The sequence below is a fragment of the Pararge aegeria genome, chromosome 10 (assembly GCF_905163445.1).
Source record: "Pararge aegeria chromosome 10, ilParAegt1.1, whole genome shotgun sequence".
NCBI lineage: Eukaryota > Metazoa > Arthropoda > Insecta > Lepidoptera > Nymphalidae > Pararge > Pararge aegeria.
In genome coordinates, this window is record NC_053189.1 from 15,378,340 (window position 1) to 15,401,699 (window position 23,360).

Genomic DNA, 23,360 nt, shown 5'->3' on the forward strand with positions numbered 1-23,360 from the left:
GGCTTAGAAAATATCACCCGGAGAGATATCAGGAAATGCAGAGACAAAATAGGGAAAGGATGAGAAGAAGATATTGTCCCGGAATGGGATACAACAATACGATGTATGATGCAATAATATAGTTGAATCGATCTGCCATCTTTATTTTCGACCTAAGTTGGTCGTTTGTGCCCTAATTTTTTTTTTACCGTGTATTGTTTACTAGTTGCTGCCTGCGACTTCGTTCGCGTGGAAATTAGGCTGTGCACCTCTATCTTATTATCTGATCCCTGAACTAACACTGCAAAAAACATTATTTGTGAGAAACAAAAATGGGTATCGTGCATTTTTCCGGAATCAAAGTAACCTATTTGCAATTCCAGATAATAATCTACCTCTGTGCTAAATTTCATCCAGATCCGTTCAGCCGTTTTGGCGTGATTTAATAACAAACATCCATGCGGGCTAACCTTTCAGAGGTATGGCATTTATATTAAACCCATTCCCTAATGGTTTCAACACGTCATCGTGCCACAACATCTTCTGGCAATAGGTACGCCTTTGTCAGTAGGGTGGTTTCTAACACCGATCGAAGGTTCCTACCAGACCTGATCAGAAAATATCCAGAAATTATGTATGTAAAAAAAAACATACAACATACTGTTGAATTGAGAACGAGAGGTTGAAAAGTGTTACAGCTTTGATTCATTTTGTAATAGATATAGTTTTTGCAACCCTGTTGAATGATGTCAATGAAAAAAAAATTTTTTTCCAGTGAAAATCTTGCGAAGCCAAACTGGAAAACCGATAGCTTTATACGGCGGTTTCACGTATGCCCTCAGCAACCCATGGAGGCGTAATTCTGGCGGGTTTCTATGGAGATGCAACCGAGGTCACCCGTGTTCAGCCAGGTTCAAAGCACGTGAATCTGGAGAAATCGTGAAGGCTATTTTATTGACGCACACGCATGCGCCACCGCATATAGAGATCCGTGATGGAGTCGTATTCAGAATCAGGAAATAATAATAAAAGTCTTGTTTTTACCAATAGATACTAAAAATCTTTATTTAAAAGCGTGATACTCATATTAATATTATACTTAAATACGAATGTGTATTTGTTGGGTTTGTTTTTGTTAACCTTACTTTAACCACTGACTACGCAACCAACTGTCTTGATTTTTGGCAAGTAGTTAGTTGATATGACGGAGAGTAACTCAGACTTTTATCCTCGGAAATAAAACGGTTTCCACGGGATTCGTGAGAAACATATTTTTATGGTAGTCGGAGCTTTTTGTTTGCTGTTCTTTGTAGCTTATGCTTGCTTAAATCCGATACTGTCGTTTCATCTAAACCCGTAAGTTATTATCCGGTTAGCCACTTTTTCAATGATGTGTTACAGTTGAATATGTGCAGAACAAGGATGGGAAACAGCTCGCCGTGATTGGTGGTTACACATTTTACACCTGCAATAGCTTGAGAGGCCACCTAGATGCATGCATGTGGAGATGCACGAAGGGGTACCCGTGCAAAGCCAGGTTCAAAGCTCTTAGCACGGGTGAGATAATAAGAGTGACGACCCTGGAGCACTCTCATGAGCCCCCCGAAATTATTGTTCATAATGGAGTACTGTTCAAGCTCAAGAGGAGGAAAGCTACCTTTTGAATTCAGATAGTTGAACAGTTCTTCAAATGAAACATCTGTTGAAATGTTTCGAGTAAATCGAGCTAATTAAAAATCAATTTTTAATAATAACCAAATAAATAACCTCGACTCTTCACATTTAATAATTGTGCAATATAAGGTATTTTAATAATTATTAAAAAGTAATAATTCAAATATAAGATAAGTTAATGGTCTGACGAATGAGGGCGGAATCAGCTTTTGTTCGCCACTTTTATAATACTCGGTGTAGCTAATTCTCAAAATGGCGGCTGTATTGATTACACACGAGATGTTTGAATTTTTAGTATTTGGTTACGACATGTGCCAAAATTCCCGTAAATTGAGCTAATTAAAAATCAATCTATAACCAAATGAATAACTTCGACTCTTCACATAGATTAATAACTATACAAAATCAGGTATTTCAATAATTATTAAACAGTAATAATTGAAATCTAAGATATTCTTAATTGTCTGACGACTGAAGGTGGAATGAGTTTTTGTTCGCCCGCTATTATAATATTCGGTGTCACTATTTGCCAAAATGTCGGATGTATATTTATTGATTACATATCGAGACGTTTAAATTTTTTGAGATACTCGGTGGTGAAAGACATGTGCCAAAATGGCGGCTGAACGAATACTGATAGGTACATAAGTGAACTGTGATTTATAAATATTTTTGTGTGAATTCTCGAAGAATGTCTTGAGAAGAATTTCTTGATGAAATTCAACTTTTATTATCAAACTGTGAGGCATTATAAGGATCTGCATCCTTATGTAGTTGATATGTAGTTCCTATATATTTTTTTTATTTCATTAGAAGTTAGCCCTTCATTGCAATCCCATCTCATGGTAAAGATAGTAGTAGGCTAACCTGTTATGGGCAGTTACAAATAATACCCCTTATTGGTTTCTACGCGGCGTCGTACCGCTTAATCGTTATGGGCACGATTTTATTGGTAGAGTCGTAACCATGGTCATGGTCAAGCCTTCCATCAGACCAGACCACGGAAAATTTAAAAATGCCCCTGCCGGAGTTCGAACCTGGAACCTCCAACTCAGAAGACCACAGCGCTCACTCTGCGCCAGTGAGATTGTAATACATCGCAATCATCTGACAATATGAATGCCTAACTTAAAATTAAGGGCGCAAGCTAAAAAATGCATCTTCCTGGCAAAAGCGCCAACGATTAAATTTATGTAAATAATTTGGATAATATTATTTGCTTTGAAAACAATTCCAAAAACTTGTTTATGATTATTATTTATTTTTTATTATTAATTCGTACAGAAGCAATTAAATTAATGGTTGTCCAATTAGAATTTCTGTTTTTTTTGTGTCTACGAATTAATTTAACATTTTAAATATTTATATGTCTCTTCATAATATCGAATATACTTCTCTATATATTAAAAAATATTTTGCTTTGTGCCATATTTATACATTAGGTATATGTTAAAAATTATCAAGTTTTTTTTTTAATTTTTAGTTTGCATAGTGATAGTCGATGGACCAAACATATAGCACACCTGATGGAAAGTGGAAAAACAACGCTTATAAACAAGGCATTGTGTTATGTATTAATCACCTTTTACTTACACAAAACTAGCTGCTGGTCGCAATTTCGTTCGCGTTTATTTTGGGATTTAAAAAAAATCCCTTTTTTACCACAAACAGAGTAACACTTCGCCGGGCATGCAAGGAACTCGTTCTGCAACATGCCGAACTGTGTCCATCCACCTGAGTCGTAGGTGTTAAGCCTCATATGCCAGTGGACCTAGGCTTTGCGGCAGGAAAAAGCATGGCGGTACTTCTTCCCCGGATGAGCGTCACAAAAAGCTTTTCTACTAGAGTATATAAAATAAATGTGATTAGACTGTTGTTTTAACCATTTACGAACATTAGTTGCAGCCACATACGTCCGCAATCTCAATGGAAAACAGATCGCCATTATCGACGGCTACACATTTTACGCCTGCAACAGTTTAAGCGGCAACCTGGATACAAGCATGTGGAGATGTACCAAAGGTTACCCCTGTAAAGCCAGGTTCAAAGCTTTAAATACAGGGGAGATAGTGAGAGTGACGACCCTGGAACATGAGCATGTTCCGCCAGCGATAGATGTTCATGATGGAATATTGTACAAGTTGGCGAAGAAAAAACCTACCCCGGTTACTTACGCTACTCATATGCGCTAGTGATGCACCTTTATTGCTATATAGAAATAGGGGTGGCTTTGCGAGCACCATGATAAAATGTACGTTACTGCAGCGGCCAGCAAAAGAGGCGTTGATGGACTAACGTGTAAACATACGTAAGTCAATCAACGCCTAGTTGTAGCCACGGCTTATATAGTACTTTTCTTAAAAAATGCGAATAGTTGTACCTAAGCACCTTTACTAACAACCCCGGGAAGATAGCCGCTTGCTAATGTTAAAGCAAAGAAACCTGTGTCGCCTTAACTCACAGCGACGTACTTGAGGTCGGGAATCATTAATCTTCCGGGACGAGCTACAAGCGTTGTGGAAGTGAGGCACCGGTGCGTTTCTAGGAGATCCCGGAACCTCCCAATATGTACTTAGGCTGGCTACCGAGGGGGTTTTAGTAGGTAGAAATCCCACATCAACCGAATCCTCCCGCAGATAATGGTACCCCATTATCTATTAAGAAGATTTCCCCCCCGTCAACAGAAAAATGTAAAAATACAATTGTTGAATGTTTAACATTTACCTACCTCGTTAAAGTGTTAATTGTATGTAGCTACTTGTATCTTTGTAACTATAATATATTAATATTTAAATCATAGAAGGTCCTTTGTTAAACAAAAATAAGAACTCATTCATGGTTTCCACGATACAGGCTAGCTTGTGTGGAGACCACCACAAATTTTATGTTGTAATATTTTCGAAATTAAAGTTATTTAAGCCATTACCGATTGCAGAACCATGATAGGTAGTCTGGCTATTTTTTGATTTTTCTGAATAGTGACGCAACAAAATAAAGAATAAAGTAGCCAAATTTTGCAATTTAGAACCTCATGAAGAAAGCCATAAAAATGTTTTGTTTAGTCCATAGGTTAATTTAAATTTAATCTTTTATTATATTTTTTGAAACAATAAAACCTTTTATAAATTACCTCCTTCGTTGCCATGTTTCAGAGTAAAGGATCATTCCATATTTAATTACACGACAGATTTGAGTTTTAATACAACTTTTACCGGCCGCTGCTAGTATATATTTCTCCAAGCATGTGTGTGAAAATGAACATTAAGATGCTTATGCCCGTTTCTATGCCTAACGCCTAATCTAAGGAGATTCTTAGTCTTTCACTATCTACGATCCTACGATCTAGTCTAGTTTTTAGTCTACGACCCTTGTCCTAAGTTGTGGTAATGATTTAAGCTTATTACGTGTTGCCTCGGTTTAGTGAAAACGTGCATGAGTATTTCAAAATAGGATTCGAACAACAAAATGGAATCCTTGGTTTTAATTCCAGTTCGGTTATTCGATTGTTAGGTGTTGAGGGTTATACCCCCTTTAGAGGGGGGAGTTATTCTCCCACACTCCAAGGTTCGAAGGTAGCAATAAAGCTTATCCACCACGCCAAATTAAAAAAAAGGTGTTGAGTTATGTCTAGGAAAATCTGCCGAGAGTTAAGAAATTGCCGGTGCCCGCAGAGCCTTAAGCCGTCGGTTCTTGCTATGTGATAATAATTGTCAAAGCCCGCCAACACGTATTGGCGGGCTTTGACTGGTTTACGCGTCCAAAATAAATTCTAGCTTCAAATCGCGACTTCATCTGCGTGGACTTCAGAATTGGGTCTAAAGCTTCGCTCGTTAACAATTTTCAGTTTGCTCTCGGGAGCCAAATCTCATCAAAATCCGTGCAGCCGTTTTTGCGTGATTGAGTAACAAACATCCACACTTTCCCATTTATAGTAGGATCACTATTTCACGATTACTTAACTTAGATTATTTATTGATTAAAAAAGCAGTTTTCTTCACCGATTTCGGCCACGATGGTCCAATCTCCAGAGAGATTTTCCATCTGCGCGGGAGATATTTTAGTGCACAAACTTAGGTGAACTCTTTCTCACTCTCAATGTCTATTGGGTTGGCAGCTCCAACACAACCGGAAGAGATCAGGCTTGGGACAAGTTAACGTACTCTCCGAGGCACGGGGGTTAATCACCGCCAATTTTCGAACTCCGGTTGGGTACTTCGAATTTCTTGATAGAATAACCCAATACTATTAATAAGTCCACCCCGGGGATCAAACCTAGGACCTTGTAGTCTTCAATCGTACATGAACATCACAAGAGCAACGAGGTGTTTTAAAAAAAATACTCGAAGTACCTACTACTTTTATAACTTAGATATCTCATATCTAGTTTCAACTTAGAATATAAGATTATATATTTATTGTATGTACAATCTCTAGAACTAATTGTATAGTAATAATAATATTAATACAAATTTGAAATCTCATAAATTGCTTTAACTTATAACATTATTTATTACATTATTTGTATCATAATAAAGTATTACTTAAAATCTAATATTAGCAGTAAAATATGTGTTATTATATAAGTACCTTAAAAACCAAAGGCCTTAAAACCGTAAAGGTTTTAAGGCCTTTTGTTTTGGATTTAACGTTAGTTTACATGAAACCTTACCCTAAAGAATAGTATATACATAGAACTGACCCAGTAGCATACATAGGGTTCTTGGCCAGGGTATGAAGAGAGATTTCATATAATGGAACTCCTCCTAATCCTTTCTCTATTACAAAAATGTTGTGGTAGGTAGTGCTTTTGTGCATGTATGAAGTGCACACCACTGGGTGCAGTATGTAAAATATGGCCCTAATGTATAGTCTTATCTCATAGAAATAGGACGAAAAGTAAATATATAATAAGCTCTTTTTTTCGGTTTCTAAAACCTTGCTTGTTTATCCGGCCATGAGCCAAACTCTCTGAGATATCTTTTTATAAAGGGCATGGACAACATCCATATAATACATTTGGCAGGAGACAAACCTGGTGGTATATTACCACAATTATATCCCTTGGGATAAAATTTACATTTCCATCTGTCAAAGCACGGCAACTGTTAACATGAAAGTTTAGTCCCGTTTATACACCTGTATTATTTGGAAATCATTTCCGCCCGTGCGCCATTCTCGGAGAGTTTTGTCTTTTCCCGAGGAAGAAAGTCCATGCTTAAGAATATCAATATTCATATTAACTTAGGTTTTATGTGGTAATTAATAGTGGCTGATTAAAGGATTTGTGGTCGTATAAACATTCGCTCACTTAGTAATTTAGTATGCCATATTTGGTTATTACTGTACCTTAAATATACATTAATAGTCGCTCATGCTCGCGTTTTGTTGCAGTCATGTTCCTACACAATAAGGCTGGGAAACCGTGCGCGCTTTTACACGGTTACAGCTTCTTCTACGACGGAAGGAGAAAGAAGACCGATGTATGGCAATGCACGAACAGTACATGCAGGGCTAGGTTTATTACCACTAAAAAAAAGGAACTTTTGCGATGGAACACCGTACACCCACATCCACCGCCAAAGTATATTATTGAAGACGGGATATATAAGAAAATATTTTAATAGACTACCTTCAGTTTGCTATTGTGCGTTATGAAGTCAACATCTACCGAGGATGCATAAGTATCGGTGCCTATGAGCATAGAGAAGCGTTATTTTAGAAAATATGTGTAGTTTAGTGTATAAAGAAATTGTAAATTTAAGGATTTATTTAGTAGTTGGGAATAAAGCTTAAAAGCCTTAGTAGTTTTAATCTGGAAGGCCACTTAAAAAGTGGAAGATATACCGGTCTATGATCTGTCTTCATCTGATAGGAGAGACGATAGATATAAATCTTCAGAAGACTAATAAACCGACATCAAGCTAAGAACAGGTTCTCGAGGAGCTCCGAAGTAATCTCAATATTTCGTTCCGACTTTAAAAAAAGATCAACTATGTTTTACTTACTTTTAAAAATAATTGACTATTCTGAAACCTCCAGCTCAAGTTGTGTGCGTTTTAAGTAATTAAAATATCACTTGCTTCAACTGTGAGTACCTGCCTGAGAGTATATTTATTAAAAGTGTGTGGAGTCAAAGAAATTGAAGAATCCGCACTGGGGCAGCGTGTTGGATTACGGCCTTAACCCCTTCTCATTGTGGGGGGAGACCCGTGCCCTGTAGTGGGCCGATAATAGCTTGATATGGTGATGATATTTATTCAGGTATTCTGTTTAGATCACAGTTGGTTTTGTTTTTCTTTCTTATAATCCTAATTTTATACGTTTAAGTTGAATTTAGTTTGTTAAGTCGATATTATGTAAAATTAATTCTAAGAATATATTTAATTTATAAGCTATAGACACATGTAATGTCCTGACAGTCAGGATATTGCAAGGATGTTAAAATTGAGAGCATTTAATAGTCAGAGCATTTGATTATGACGGCCGCCTGGCGCAGTGGGCCGTGACCCTGCTTTCTGAGTCAAAGGGTGTGGGTTCGATGCCCACAACTGGAAAACGTTTGTGTGATGAACATGAATGTTTTCAATGTCTGGGTGTTTATTTGAATATTATAATTATTTATGAATTTAAATTATAAAATATTCATCAGTTATCTTAGTACCCATAACACAAGCGACGCTTATTTCGGGGCTAGATGGCGATGTGTGTTTCGTCGTAATATATTTTTTATTTATAGTTTTATTCATAAAGTTTTGCTTATTGATGGCTCGAATAGGGTTACTTTATTTTAATGTCGTGTCGCAATAACTTGGCTTATATCACGATATAATTAAAATAAAGATTTGGAATTCAAGATTAAAATAATTTTGTTTGAATTTCTAATCGTTATCTGAGAACAACGATGATTTCACCTCCCCGCTCCTCTAAAGAGTCACCGAATATCTGTTATAATTTAATAAATTAACAATAAACTATTGCCTTAATTACTTGAGCAGCTATTTGTAAGTGGGGGGTTGAGTTTTGATTTCTTTGATTTGTATTCAGAATTTTGTTATAGATACCATTAGGTATCAGCGGCGTGCACTGGGTTTCTTACCAGGGTATGCATACATCAGAAAATATATATAAATTTTAGGGTAGGCAGTGCTTACGGGCATGTATGAAGTGCACGCCACTGTTTTGGTATAAACTTCAGTCTTATTTCAGTGGCTACTCGAAACATCTAAATATTTTAGCCATAACCATAACCCATATCACCACGCTGGGTAGACGAGTTGGTGATCGCAATTGATGGTAGTAGTGGCACAGAGGAAGCTGCTTCCGTTCTCTGTTATATTCCCTTAGTCGCCTCGTACGACACCCGCGGGAAGAGGGTGGTTGGTGAGTCGAGGTGGCGTGCATAAGGGGTGTGATGCAGTGCACTAAGCGAGCAGATTGGCGATTGGCGCAGTGGGCAGCGAACCTGCTTTCTGAGTCGAAGGCCGTGGTTTCGATTCCCACAACTGGACAATATTTGTGTGATGAACATGAATGTTTTTCAGTGTCTGTGTGTTTATCTATATATAATAAGTATTTATGTATACTATTCATAAAAAATATTTATCAGTTATCTTAGTTATGGGTATAACACAAGCTACGCTTACTTTGGGACTAGATGGCGATGTGTGTATTGTCGTAGTATATTTATTATTAAGATGGTAAAAAATGGAGATCAACTCCAGTACGTGTTATAAAAACTACTAAAGGGTAGGTTGTGTGTAAGTCGCATACCCTTAAGTTTTTTTTTTTTAATTCCACTACAAGTTAGCCCTTGACTGCAATCTCACTTAGTGATAAATTATTATGCAGTCAAAGATGGTAGCAGGCTAACCTGGTTAGGGATTATGGTAGTCAGACCCCTAATCTAACAATCGACCCCTTTCTACACGACATCGCACTGGAACACTAAATCGCTTAGCGGCACGTCTTTGTCGGTAGGGTTACCACTAGCCACGGCCAAGGCCTCCCACCAGAACCAGAGAAAATTCAGAAATTATAAACTCCCAAATTGCCCCCGCCGGAAATCGAACCTGGCACCTCCTGCTTAATTAACAGCGTTCACCATTGCGCCAAGGAGGTCGCAAAGTCACTCGTCGTTTCATAACTTGTAGTAGAGATTTTTCCCGTTTCATGTCATCTGCCCGCTTACTGCGTACTCTCTATGCACGCCAAAAACGCCACACCACACAGCGCAATTTTTAATTAGAGATGATTAACTTTTTTTTTCATTTCAGTCGCCTTCGTCCGCAACAGGGTTGGCAAGGAGTTGGCTATCCTCTGTGGGTACACCTTCTACTGCGGAGCTCGTTGCACACGGACCGCCATATGGCGCTGTACTCGATGGGGTACATGCAAGGCGAGGTTCATCATGGGCCACGAAGGGAGTCTAGTCACCGCGCATTTAGAACATAAACACGACCCACCTGTGTATGTAGTACGTAATGGTATTTACTATAAGATTTAGAGCAATTCATTTATAGTTAACGTTAACAAAGTAGCTATTTGAGTTCTCTTGCGTGCAATATTTCTCGTGTAATGTATCATTGATCACTTTTTATTTACGCTAAATGAGCGCAATTTCGTTCGCGTTTATTTTGTGATTTATAAAAATTTGCAGGAAGCCTTTGTTTTACCGCAAATAATATACTTTTACCCTTCGCCGGATATGCGAGTGACACGCAATTTGCCTTGTGTCTATTAATCTGAGACGTAGGTGTTAAGCTTCATTTGCCTGTTATTGTACTGGCCACCACGCACTCCAGAATGGAACTTAGCGATGCTACTTGGCGGCGGAAATAAACATAGCGGTAGTAGGTACTTCCCCGGACGAGCTCTGTCACAAAAAGCGACTAAAATATGTTAGATAAATGACCTGAAAAAGTTTTCATAAAAAGTACGCAGCGGAGGCCATAAGATCGATTACATCGATTGATATACAACAGAGAATATAGAAGGTTCTAGATAATATCAAAACTTTACACACACATTAACTATAGGAACAGCTGTTTTGGCTGTGCGTTAGTTAGTCGGTTATTTTAAGATTTTTATTAATAATCAATAATATACATAGATAATATGTGTTTAAATGATTATAATTTATTATAACAACCGTTAAGGTGCGTCCCTGAGTAAATATTCTTTAGCATTTATTTTGAAACTAGCGGATCCTCGTGACTTCGTCCACGTATGAGTCAATCGAGAAGCTATAATAGATCTGATGCTAACATAATAATCATCGTGTCTAGCTTCGTACCTGCTGTTATTGTACGATGTATACTGAGTTAGTAAGTTGTCATTACATCCATCCTCACAAACTTTCGCATTTTTAATATTAATAGGATGGTACGCATGCATTTGATCGTTGTCTCATATGCCTTGCAACTTGCTGTTATTTGTGAAGAGTCCTTTGAGGTCTTTTATCTCCGACAATATTTATCAGATCTTCATTAAAATAAGACAAAATATGCTTGATAGTATATACTTTCAAATAAAAAAAGTGTTGGACTCAGTATCGATTATAAAGCATGTCCCAAAATTTTCAAAAGATATTAAATGTACAGAAATCTTTCAGTTACAGTTTTATTATAAGTATAGATTAGTCACGGTGTTGAATTCTCGAAGATTTATGGTTATCTTTATCAGATCACTCTCGGCCTTTAAAAACAATTGAATGATCTTTATGTTAAATTATCAATAGTTGTGTGTTGCAAAATAAAATAATATATACGTAGGTACTTCAGGATCACAAATCATTATTTTTCATTTTTTTGGTTTCCTTAATACATATATGTAAAATAAATATAATTATTTTTAAAATATTTACTTTTTTATTTATTATTACTATTATCAATGGAATCGGTTGTTTTTATTTTTTTTTAATAAAATTTTGCTCTGGGACGCGCCTTAATACATAGAACTATAAAATATAGAACATAATATGTTCAAACATATATGAATCAGAGCTCGGTTAAATTAGCTCATGCTTAAACTGTGTTCTCATACCATGTGTTCAGTGACAGTAATCTAAGATAGTATGTGCTTAAGCAGCGTTGTTATACTTAAATCTATATGATATATATCTATCTTACTTTGAGCTATACTGGTTATGAAAACTCGCCGCTCAAAACAACCCCTCCCACATTTGGACTGCAGTTGTTAAATAATTAGTTATTATTTTCTATCTCATTTATGTCATACAACGAACAAATTTATTTTTGTGATTTTAGGAAATAACTTGTATTGATTTTTTTTTTTTTTTGTAAACACTGTGTAAAAAAGCGCATAAAAGAAATAAAATAGACAGAGTTAAAATAAGATAGAAGATAGAGTCCAGTTACTTATACTGATAATAAAATTTAAAAAATATACAATATTAATCTGCAATGGATTGTGTGTAAAGTAGACATTTGAATATATGTAGAACTGATTCTGAGTGATTTTCTATTGTCTGTTAAGAAGTCAAACTTTCATATACAAAAGTCTTTCTCTGTCTCATTAAATAAAAAAAGAACTGAAAAATTACTGAGAACCATGAAAATTATTAGACTCTAATTCGGTTCAGATTTGAAGGAGATACTGTATAAAAACGTACTTACACCTCAACTTGATTATATCCTCCTTTCTTTGAGTCAGCTGAAAAGTAGATCAAGTAAGCAAGACGTAGTAGTTAATGTTGACGCTGTGACGATGTTTGTCAAAAAACAGTAAAATTATAATATATTGGAATACTATGAAATGTTTTTTTAAACTTCTCCTCCCCCATTGATGATCAACTAAAATAACATATAAATATTTTTACGTGGTAGGATGAGGATTTGGAACAAGATAATAAGATAAATAAGCCCGATGACTCCCATCAATATATCTATAATAGTCCACTGTTATAATTAAGACCTCCCCGAACAGGATGGGGACGGGGGGTTGACGGGTTGCTGACAGATCAAACCGGAGACCACTTCTTTCAAGCACCATACCGTTCCGGACTACTGAACCTAGTCCGGAACGGTACCGAACCTAGTTAAATGGGTTTTGCTTGTTTGATAACGTATAGTTATGCCTAAGAAACTAGACTACCGAGGCCGTTAAACTTTATCCATACAATATGTTTTCTTTTCAGTTTCCTACTTTTATAATCCTTCCGGTAAACGTACAGCACTGTTGAATGGCTACAGTTTCTACTGCGATGGACGCTGGAAGAACGATATATGGCATTGTACTAGGAGCGGGAATAGTGGGACTGGGAGTTGTAGGGCGCGATTCCTTGCCACTAAAAAGGGGGAACTCATCCAAAGTAATACTTTACATACGCACTTACCTCCTAAGTTTGTGATCCGGAATGGTATTTATTTTCAAATATCTAGCGAATAAGCGTGAATATAACCCGATAAAGTTAAACAATATGTTCCCATCAGTGTGACGTTTAGAGGGCATTAATGACAAAAGATTTTTCAGTAAACTGGTTCTTTGGTCCTTTTTAATAACTCTATTCTACCTTTATGAATACTTTTAATGATGTACTTACCAGTAAATTTATTACAATGTTCAGTTATGTTATTTTTATGTGAAATAGAATATTATATTTAACTTAGTCGTACAATAGTTGTTTTATTTATAACAAGTTGCTCTCCGCGACTTCTCGCGTGTTTTTCTTTTTTTTTAAATTGCTTTGTCTTTTACGGTTCAAAAATACACTCTCAGTAAAATCATTGAAAAACTTATATTAATAAAACAATGTATTGCATTCCAAGCAGTGACGTGCATAAAGTGTATGCACAGGGTATACAGATGATATAAGATGAAGAAAATCTTTATTACGAGCTATAAAAAACTTAAGGATTGTAAGAGTTATAAATAGCCAAGCCAATTCCAAGCAATTTGGTTCTACACGGGGTCGCTCAACAACCGATGCTGGTGTTGAGCTAATACATAATATATTTGAAGCCAGGGAGGAGTCGCGAAACGCACTTGGCGTCTGTGATTTGTACAAGGCTTATGATTGTGTTCAACATGAGATATTAGTCAGAAAAATACACAACTATGGAATTCGGGGCATAACTTTAGATTTAATGATTCTCTTTCGAAGCGACAGAATTCAAAGAGTTGACGTTAATAGATAGCTGTTTAACGGGTCATCTTGGAAAATAGGTGTCCCTCAGGAGTCCATATTACGACCTTTTCTTATGAATGACCTTCCTTACCTTGCTAAGGACAATCACGGGAAAGTATTGTATGCTGACGATACATCACTGATGTTTTTAAAATAAACGACGCGAAACGAATCTTTACAGAAAGAAAGGAAAGTAGTACAATGGTTTGTGGCCAATAGTTCAGCTCTGAACGAAAAAAACTAAGAATCTTAAATTCACGTTACCAATGTTAAACAAGTAAAAATCATTGAACAACTTAGTACTGAGAATGTAGTGCCAGAAAACCCAATAACTTACAATTCTTATGACCCACGCTGTAAAAGAATAGATATATAAAATCGGCCGATGTCGTAGTATCTGCGAATAGTGTGCGAACGAGATAGTACGTTTTATAAACCTTTTTTTTAATGGCGCGGGATATACAACCGCGGGAGAAGAATCCAACTAGAAACTCTCGGCAGTAGCTTTTTCTATACATCGACATTAATTTTTTTTTAGAACAAAACGGACACTATTGTTTCCAAGCACCATAGCATCGGGGATCGGTTGTAACGGTTAACTCGGGCCTAATCAAAGCTTTCTTGGTCGCGTTTAGTAATACCTAAGAAACTGGACTACCGAGGCAGTTAAATTTTATCCATACAATATGTTTTTTTTTTCAGTTTACTACTTTTATAATCCCTCCGGTAAACGTACAGCACTATTGAACGGCTACAGTTTCTACTGCGATGGACGCTGGAAGAACGATATATGGCAGTGTACTAGCAACGGGAATAGGGGGTCGGGGAGTTGTAGGGCCCGATTCCTTGCCACTAAAGAAGGGGAACTAATCCGAAGTAATACTTTCCATACGCATTTACCTCCTAAGTTTGTGATCCGCGATGGTATTTATATTAAAATATCTAGCAAATAAGTTTAAATATAACCTGAAAAAGTTTTGTTTTGTAGATCATGTTCCCATCAGTAAGACATTTATATGATACAGGGGTTTTTTATTAAACTGGTTGTTCGGTAATTTTTATTAACTGTATTCGATATACCAGTAAATTTATTATCAGGTTAATTCGGTTATTTTTGTGTGAAAGCGAATATTAAATTTAATGTGCTTGTATCATATTTCTTTCATTCACAATAGTCGCTTGCCGCGACTTCTCGCATATTTTTTGTTTTTTTAATGTTTTTAACTCAGGTTAGAACATCGCCACTATGCAAGATATAGTTAAACATTAAATGACATCAGGGTCTAACGACAATGGTTCCCAGAGGCTTTTTCGGGGAAAAGTTCCCATGAACTTCTCAGATTTTGAACTATCGCTGTACTAATTTAAATCAAGATTGCGGTGCTGCGGTTGAGTGAAAAAGGTGAAACATGAATTTCAATTTTGCAGTTCATTATCCGCTCAATTCTTCTGGTAAGCGAACGGCCCTGTTTAGAAGTTACAGGGATGGACGCTCAAAGAACGACATGTGTCATTGTTCTAAGCATAACACGACATCAAAATTGTCTAACTGGATATCGATATTATTTCCATATCTTAGTTCACTATCTGCTGAATTCTTCTGGTAAGCGAACGGCTCTGATGGCTATATTTTTTATTAAATATAGCCAAAGTATCAAATATTGATATCATTTGTACAGTATGGTAAATCTATGTCTGGTCGCCACCAACTGGATGGCTGGAGTTTTCGACTGTCCGTTACAACAGATCTTTTCTCCTACTCGCAAACTGCGGAAACAAGTCCAGTCTCCGTTGTTTCCGTTAAATTTTAATATGGGATTATTTAAGGTGCGGATACACAAGTGTCTTAAAAGCCGGCAACACTTTGGCGGTTCCTCCGATGCTGACGATGTTCATAGGCGGCGGTGTTCACTTAAAATAAAGTGTCCCGCTTGCTCGTTGCTCTTATTTATTAATAATTAAATAAAACAGTTTTATATCTTCACAATGCTTCCGGTAAACGTACAGCTCTTATTAACGGATATAGCTTCTATTGCGATGGAAGCTGGAAGAATGACGTATGGCAATGCACTAATCACGGAACCTTAGACCAGAATATGATGATTACATCACATGGATATCGAGAAAAATCAAATTTATTATATAATATATTTATACATACAGTATAGAAAGATGATAAATATATATTTTCTTAGTATCTGTTTTAGTAATTTATTTTAATAATTATTTTATAGTAATGTTCCACTTTTAAATTTGACAACATTATCGAAATGTATTTCGATAAGAGCTAGTTATACGTGTTTATAACATAAAATTAGTAGATATTCTCTTTATTTATTTATGTTTTACTTTGCACTAAAAATAAGGATAAGATACACAAGTAAGGAAAAATAAGCTACTTATTAACTAAAATAATGTTTTACTAATTTTTCGAATCCGAGACACTAATTGGATGCCACGTTTTGCCACAAGTGATTCCATGAAAAAAAGTCTGGGTAATCCACGGATTTTTTTCCAACAACCTGTGAATTTTTGAGTCTTAAAATTCAATTATCCAAATTCAAACTCATTAACTAAATCATCCTGTACAGTCTTTTAGAAGGCCGTGGCTAGTACCATCCGACAAATAAAAATAAATCTAAAGCTTTAAGAAGACTAAACTATCAATTTGGTGCAGGCTGGTAGTGTCACGGGTCCAATACGCAATTTTCTGTGTTACAGTCACCATGCTCCGCAACGCAGCAGGTGGGGAACTAGCCATCGTGAATGACCACATTTTTTATTGCCACAAACGGAGTCAGTCGCAGGGTTTATGGCTGTGTAAGGCCGTGAAAGGCTGCCGGGCCCGGTTTGTTGCTTCTGAAGATATGGACCTAATCTGCGGTCAGATAATCCATGATCACAGCCCGCAGAAGTTCGACATCACAGGATGGAGTATTAAGCCTCGGAAACATTCACGACTTTGTAGAAGTGATACGTCGACTCAGAAATGTAAGGCGGTTGAGAAAAAGGTGACTGTCCAGGAAACGAACAACACTGTTTCAATACGCGAGAGTTCACGTGTCACTCGCGCACCTGAGCACGGTATTGCACATGGGATATCCACCCTCCACCGCGCCTCGGACGGGGGACTCTCGATTATTTTATTCCCAGACGGAACAATGGCCCATGTACAATGTGACTCATTGACCACAAGTGAGCAACAACGAAGTGATCTATGCGCTACTAGATATGTCATCGCTCAAGTGATTGCGACAGAGAGTGAAACCTAAACGCTTATTACAGCCACGTAGTCATTGGTATAATTCGGCTTAATAGAAGTTAATAGATACAAATATTACGTGGAGGCCATAAGGATATGACATTAATCTAGTTTCATGATACTAAGACATTATGTAATTCATTGATTCCAGTAAAATTAGAAAATGCATGATTGTTTCCATAATTGTAAAAAATTATCACAAAACAGCTAAAAATTTAAGTTGTAAAGTTATGTAGGCACCTACTTCAGAATAAATGTTATAAATTGGCTAATCGAATATTATTTGCATAAATCCACATTTGCGCTAAATTAAACAATAATGATTATTACTTGTACATTAAATCTAATAAATTGATTGAATGAAATGCAATAAAAAAAAACATTTTTATTTTTTATTTTTTTAAATATATAATTAAACAAAAATTATTTATTTATTCTTTAAAATAATTGTTTTATAAATATAACCTAAAATAAACTATTTAAAACAAAATAAAATCTAAAACGTCGTCGAAACCACCGCAGCGAGGCACAGTTCCTAAGATGCTGGCAGCATTGCCCCTTTGGATGGCCAAACTAATTCGTTGGCCAAGGTGCCCGATCAAGGATCACCGGTAGACTCGATAACCCTTTTCGATAATTCTTATTTAAATATATAATTATATATTTATGATAAAGCTGATATACAGCTGTTTTGGACCAAATTATTTACGCCAAATTATTTTGATAATTGTACAATACGATTGTTCCATACGTTTGCCGATGTACCTACGTATTTATTCCAAGTAATAAAAAAAGTAATTTAAGTAACTACTAACAGATATTATGTCAATATTTTGAATTTAATTTGTGAGAGTGAGAGAATCTTGTATAATATTCTCAGCCCCAAAATAAAAACAATGTTCGTAGGGAAATTTGAGTAATTTTTTTAACTTTATAATCGGTTATAATCGGTAACGTTATAATCCTGACATCTCGTACCTACGTAGTCCCGTCGTGACCACGATCCATGCGACTGGGTAGAAATATCGACAAATCCAAAATATTATCGTGGTATGTACCCGTTGAACTATATTTAAGAAACGTTGATTAACCACGAAAATCTTAGTATAAAATCTTTATTTTTTCTTTTTAACGGGGCACTTTAGAAACATGTGATACGGGAAAATCCGTTGCGAAGGCAAAGATTTCGATTGCAGTTGCATAGATTCAGCTTTTTTAATTTTTTATTAGGGTTTTTATAAACATATTTTAAAACTAATTATACAAGCTAGAACATAGTTTCCTATATTGTAGACCAAGATTGGTAAAATAAATTTGGATAGAGAATAATGTAGGATCCTAATATAGGGGGTAGGTGCGATTAATCAATGTAACGGGCGAAAAAGTAATATTTTAGTTTTTTCTCGAATTTTGGGATACTCTCCCACACTTACTGTGTGTGAAGATCGACCTTGTTACATATTTATAAGGGCTAAAGCACCTAAGTTTGACATGGATACGCTATTTCTAAATGGCATAAAATTTCTAACACAACTATAACAGTTACTGTAACTATAAGTTTTTTTTTTAATTTTTCAGTGAAACTGGTAACGAACAAAGCTGGGAAGCGAATAGCGGTCGTAAACGGCTTTACGTATTACTGTGGCAAAGTAAGTTTTAACACGCTGGCATGGCGGTGCACGAAAGGTAAAATATGCAAGGCAAGATTCATCTCTTCCCCCGATATGACCATCTTGAAGTCGAACTTCTGTCATAAACACCATCCCCCAGCATTCATAGTAGAGAAAGGCTATTTAACAAAGTTATAAGGATTAAGTACCAGGCACCAAGTTGTTGGAAGGGTGTTGGTAATTGGATGGTTGTATACGTTCACGGAGTAATGTTGGGAAGAGACTGGTGTTGTGTTTGTTTGCTCGTTTTTGAGCATCGAAACACTAGGATCCACTGGGGATTATTCTTTTCCTCGAGATCACTTCGTTCGTTGGCTCGTCTCACTGTTCGAGTGTTTTCAAGACAAAAGTAAAATGAGATTCATCAGAAAGTCCATGGAGCGATAAAATGCTCCAAAATCAACGGACGAAAAAAAATCCCCGAATAAATAAAATAAACCAAACCAAAATGTATCTATTTTAGTTTCGTGTTTTTAAAACACATATACAAACATTTTAACTAGCTAGATTAAAAACGAAATTACTATTATTATTTATTGCCTTTGTGAATTTAATTTCATTATTGAAAATTAATGCTTTATTAAAAAAAATGACAAAAACACTGTGTATTTATTTAATCTGTTTAAAGAAAGAATTGAATGGCTGTAGTTTAATTTTAGTTTCAATATTAAAGTATAATTTTTAATATCCTAGAATATTAAGTATGCCGTTATTTTCTACCGCAAAATTTCGTGGTGGTCTTAAAAAAATCAATTTCTTAAAATCCCTATATAAAAGATTATGATTTGCCATATTTGGCTCCATGGGTTCAAGATTGTGGTTTGCTACTTTCAGAAATGGATTGTTTGCTTCTTTTATAAAACCTAAGCATGTTAATAGGTGATGGCAACTTGAGCGATGCTGCGATGGTTATATTTCTTCTAAAATCTCTTAATAGTATATTGTGCAACTAGTGCGACAAGTTGTCGATTGTAATCGATGTCGCACTTGTTGCACATACTATTTTGTATTACTCATGCGGGGAAAGTAGTATCTTGACGCTCGCTGTTGTGGTTGAAAAAGAACCGTTTGCCCATTTTTAATTTTGCCCACTCAAATTATTCTTGTCGCACTCAAATTTTAAAATGGGCAAACGGTTCTTCCTTTTTCAACCGCAACAGCGAGCGTCAATATACTACTTTCCCCGCATGAGTGATACAAAGACATATTGTTAATTCTCACAATGATTATTTGTCATTAACTAACTAACAGACTTCAATCTACATCTAAAGCTACAAGGGCTAAAAAGGAGCAAGTTTTTTTGTAATAAACAAATGTTGTAAATTATTTTGAAAAAGCGAAAAATGCCCGCTTAAGAAAGTTGACTTTGAATTCAAAGGTAACTCAGAATTACTGAAGATAATAGAATCCAGCAGAGTTCTACATTTTTTGTGGATGGATTTTATTATTTTCAGACTAACGTTTGCCTTTTTTTTGAATTTCAAACTTGCAGTTTCCGAGCACTTTCGTAAAGTAAGCAAAACTCCTATCAAAAAACATGGCCGTCCGTCTAGATTTCTTGGAACACCGAAATCAAGCCGAGGTATTCCTATCGAATTGCCTGATTTGGCAGCACCTCAAAATAAAAAACCTTGAAAGACAAGCCAGACACCAAGAGCTTCCTTTGGATTCATTACGTTAGAATATAATCAGTAATTTTCCCATTTGGATAAAAATACCCGAAAGATATGCCCTTGTTAGTGTAGTGTTGTTTAAGAAATCGCTCTTTCACAAAATGTGAAAATTGTAATGTTCTCTTTAACAATTCATGCGATCTCTTTAAGTTCTTAAATACACAGCTAGTGCTGCATCTGGACGTAACGCCACTGGACCACTGCGGAGTAAAGGCCTCTTCCAGTGGGAGGTTTTGCCGCTAGAATATGCTGCCGCCCCTTCTCTGTTATATTCCCTTAGTCACCTCGTACGACACCCGGGGACCGAGGAGGGTTGCTGACAATTATATTCTGATCTGCCGTCACTACACGGCATACTATCCCGAATTGTTGGTTATGGGATAACTTTTATGTTCAGAATGCTGACGCGGTCAAAGATGGTAGTGGGTTATGTTAGCCTCCCACCAGACCAGGCCGGACCAAATTCAGTAAATGGAAAATCCCAAATTGCCCCTAGCGGGGATCAAATTCGGGATTTCCCGTTTATAAGACCACAGCACTCACCCCTGCACCACGGAGATCTTCCTTTATAAAAGGAAATGAATATGGTACAATCAATTTTATTGTTTCTTTCAGTGTTATGGGTGAAGAATAGAAATGGCAAGAAAATGGCGCTCTTGAACGATTTTACATACTACAAAGATGGACAAGCGAAAGCTACTTCTGTGTGGCGATGCACGAAAGGGCGTAAGTGCCGTGCGCGGTTCGTCCTCGACAACAACAATATCATAATACGCCGAAACTCCTTGCACGCCCATTCCGCACCCAGATATGTTATACGTAACGGTGTTTATATAAAAATTGCGTAACAAAAAATGTATTTTTATTTTTCACTAGCTTCTGCCCGTGACTTCGTCTGCGTGGACTTCAGAATTGGGTCCAAAAAGAAATTAAAATTTTAAAGTAATAAAAAAATTGAATAAACTCCCGGGTTATCGCTTGCGTTTTAATAGAGAAAAATAGCTGCAGTTTTGCGTTTCAGCTATTACGTATTTAATATGGTAGAATCGCAAAATGTATATTTTTGTTTGACGCACATTAATCTGCGTGTATTTCGGTTATCGCGCTCTAAACGTGTTTTTCCGTAAGAAAAAGATGATTGCAGAAAAGTGGCCTAGGCTACTTTTTATCCCAGTAAAACCTATTTATCTTACGTTAGAATGTTATAAAAGAACAATTACATTACTAATAAATTATGCAGCAATTATTTATGTTTTTCCCACGGGAATAATTAAAGAGATCGGGATCAAAAGTGGAAGTAGTAGTTTCTGCTCGCGACTTCGTCTGCGTGGACTTCAGAATTGGGTCTGAAGCCTACCTACCACGGGAAATTTTTGAGAGATCGGTTTAGATAGTACATTACCTTTTCCATAGCATAGGTGACATGTATACCAAATATCAAAGCTTTTTGACCGCGGATGTATACCGAATTTCAAAGCTGTTGGACCGATTTTAAATTTTCAAACAATTTTCAATTTTCCTTCTGGAATCGGGATAAAAGATAGCCTATGGTCTTTTCCATGTCAAAGGTGCGTGATTGAGTACCAAACATCCAATCATCCACACTTTCACATTTATAATATTAGTAGGATGAGTCTTTGACTCATCTGGCAGTAAGTTTTCATGGGTATCTTTGACAGTCAGGCACTTGTCACAAGTCAGAAGTGGTATGTAAAATACGTACAGTAGAGTCCGTTTATAATGACATCGAACAGAATTGACAAACACGTCATAATAAGCATTTTCAATATTGCTGTGAACAAATCGTGATAATAATTCTGCAGCTTTTAATGCCTCTTCTGCGGTAGGTAATGGTGCTTCCTCGACTTCCTCATCCGAAAGAATCATGTTGGTCATTATAACCAGACATAATATATTAAAAATGGGTCATAATAAACGACATTTCACTGTAAGGGAAGTCATTATATCCGACTTGTTTATAAAGAATTTTATATGAAAACCAAACTTCGTAGTGTAATTACGTCATAATAACCGGTTGGTCAATATAGGCGGAGTCATAGTTAACGGATTCTACTGTAATTCGAAAATAATATGTCAAGTCTGTGGTAAGCGTTGTATCGTTAGCTTCATTTCAGCTCGACTCTCTTTCCCGATAAGATTTTGCTGAGCGTTCTATCCTCATTACTGATATGTACGTTTTTGTTAAACACCTTACGAATCATCAGGGAATAGTTCTTAATACGGCACATATTGCGAATTGGATCCTCAGATGCGTGGGTAATGAAAGGCCCCGTGGATTCTTTATTAATTTTTAACATGGTTTAATTTATAAGTAACATTGTTAAGGATTGATAGATACATTATTAACTGTAGATCATAGTAATGTTATTGTTTTAGTTGTATGGGTGAAGAATAAATCGGGAAAGCAGCTGGCGATAATCGATGATTTTACGTTCTACAATGAGAAGACCAGTCATTCAACTACAGCATGGCGCTGTACGAGAGGAGCAACGTGTAAAGCACGCTTTGTTACCGACAGGTTCATGAGACTGATTAGAACCCAGCTGGTCCATGACCATTTAGCGCCCCAGTATGTTATACATGGTGGGGTGTATCTCAAAATATAGGTACTTAAAACACACACTATAAGATTCTTACGACCTAAGGTAAAAAATACAATAAATAATGGACGTAGTAAACGTAGCGGTAAAGCTTTTGTGACAGAGCTCGCCCGGTAAAGCTCTACCGCTATGCTTATTTCTGCCGCTAAACAGCATTAATTGTAATGCTGATTTCCAGGCCTAAGGGCATGGGTTGCCAGTATTATGAAAATTAAGCTTAATTTGCTATACTCCGCGAACAGCAGGAGAATCTGTATGGTGTTATTTATAATTTCTTCAATCCGCATACTGCACACCAAACGGATCCTCGGCAATGTACCCTCTACACACAGTAGA

At 36.4% G+C, this 23,360-nt stretch overlaps 1 protein-coding gene across 29 annotated transcripts in view; it reads left to right on the top strand.

The window, feature by feature from the left end:
* Positions 1 to 23,360, top strand: part of LOC120626775 (protein tramtrack, beta isoform) — a 548,009-nt gene that overhangs the window by 287,735 nt on the left and 236,914 nt on the right. The window contains exon 5 of one of the 29 annotated variants that reach the window (XM_039894471.1): positions 16,520 to 17,329. The exons of 27 other annotated variants lie outside the window; for them this stretch is intronic. In XM_039894471.1, the coding sequence (XP_039750405.1) occupies positions 16,520 to 17,070 (551 nt within the window). In that variant the 3' untranslated portion in view covers positions 17,071 to 17,329. Of the gene's footprint in view, positions 1 to 3,552; positions 3,861 to 16,519; positions 17,330 to 23,360 lie in introns of those variants that run through there. One more of the 29 variants, XM_039894497.1, reaches the window with a different exon arrangement.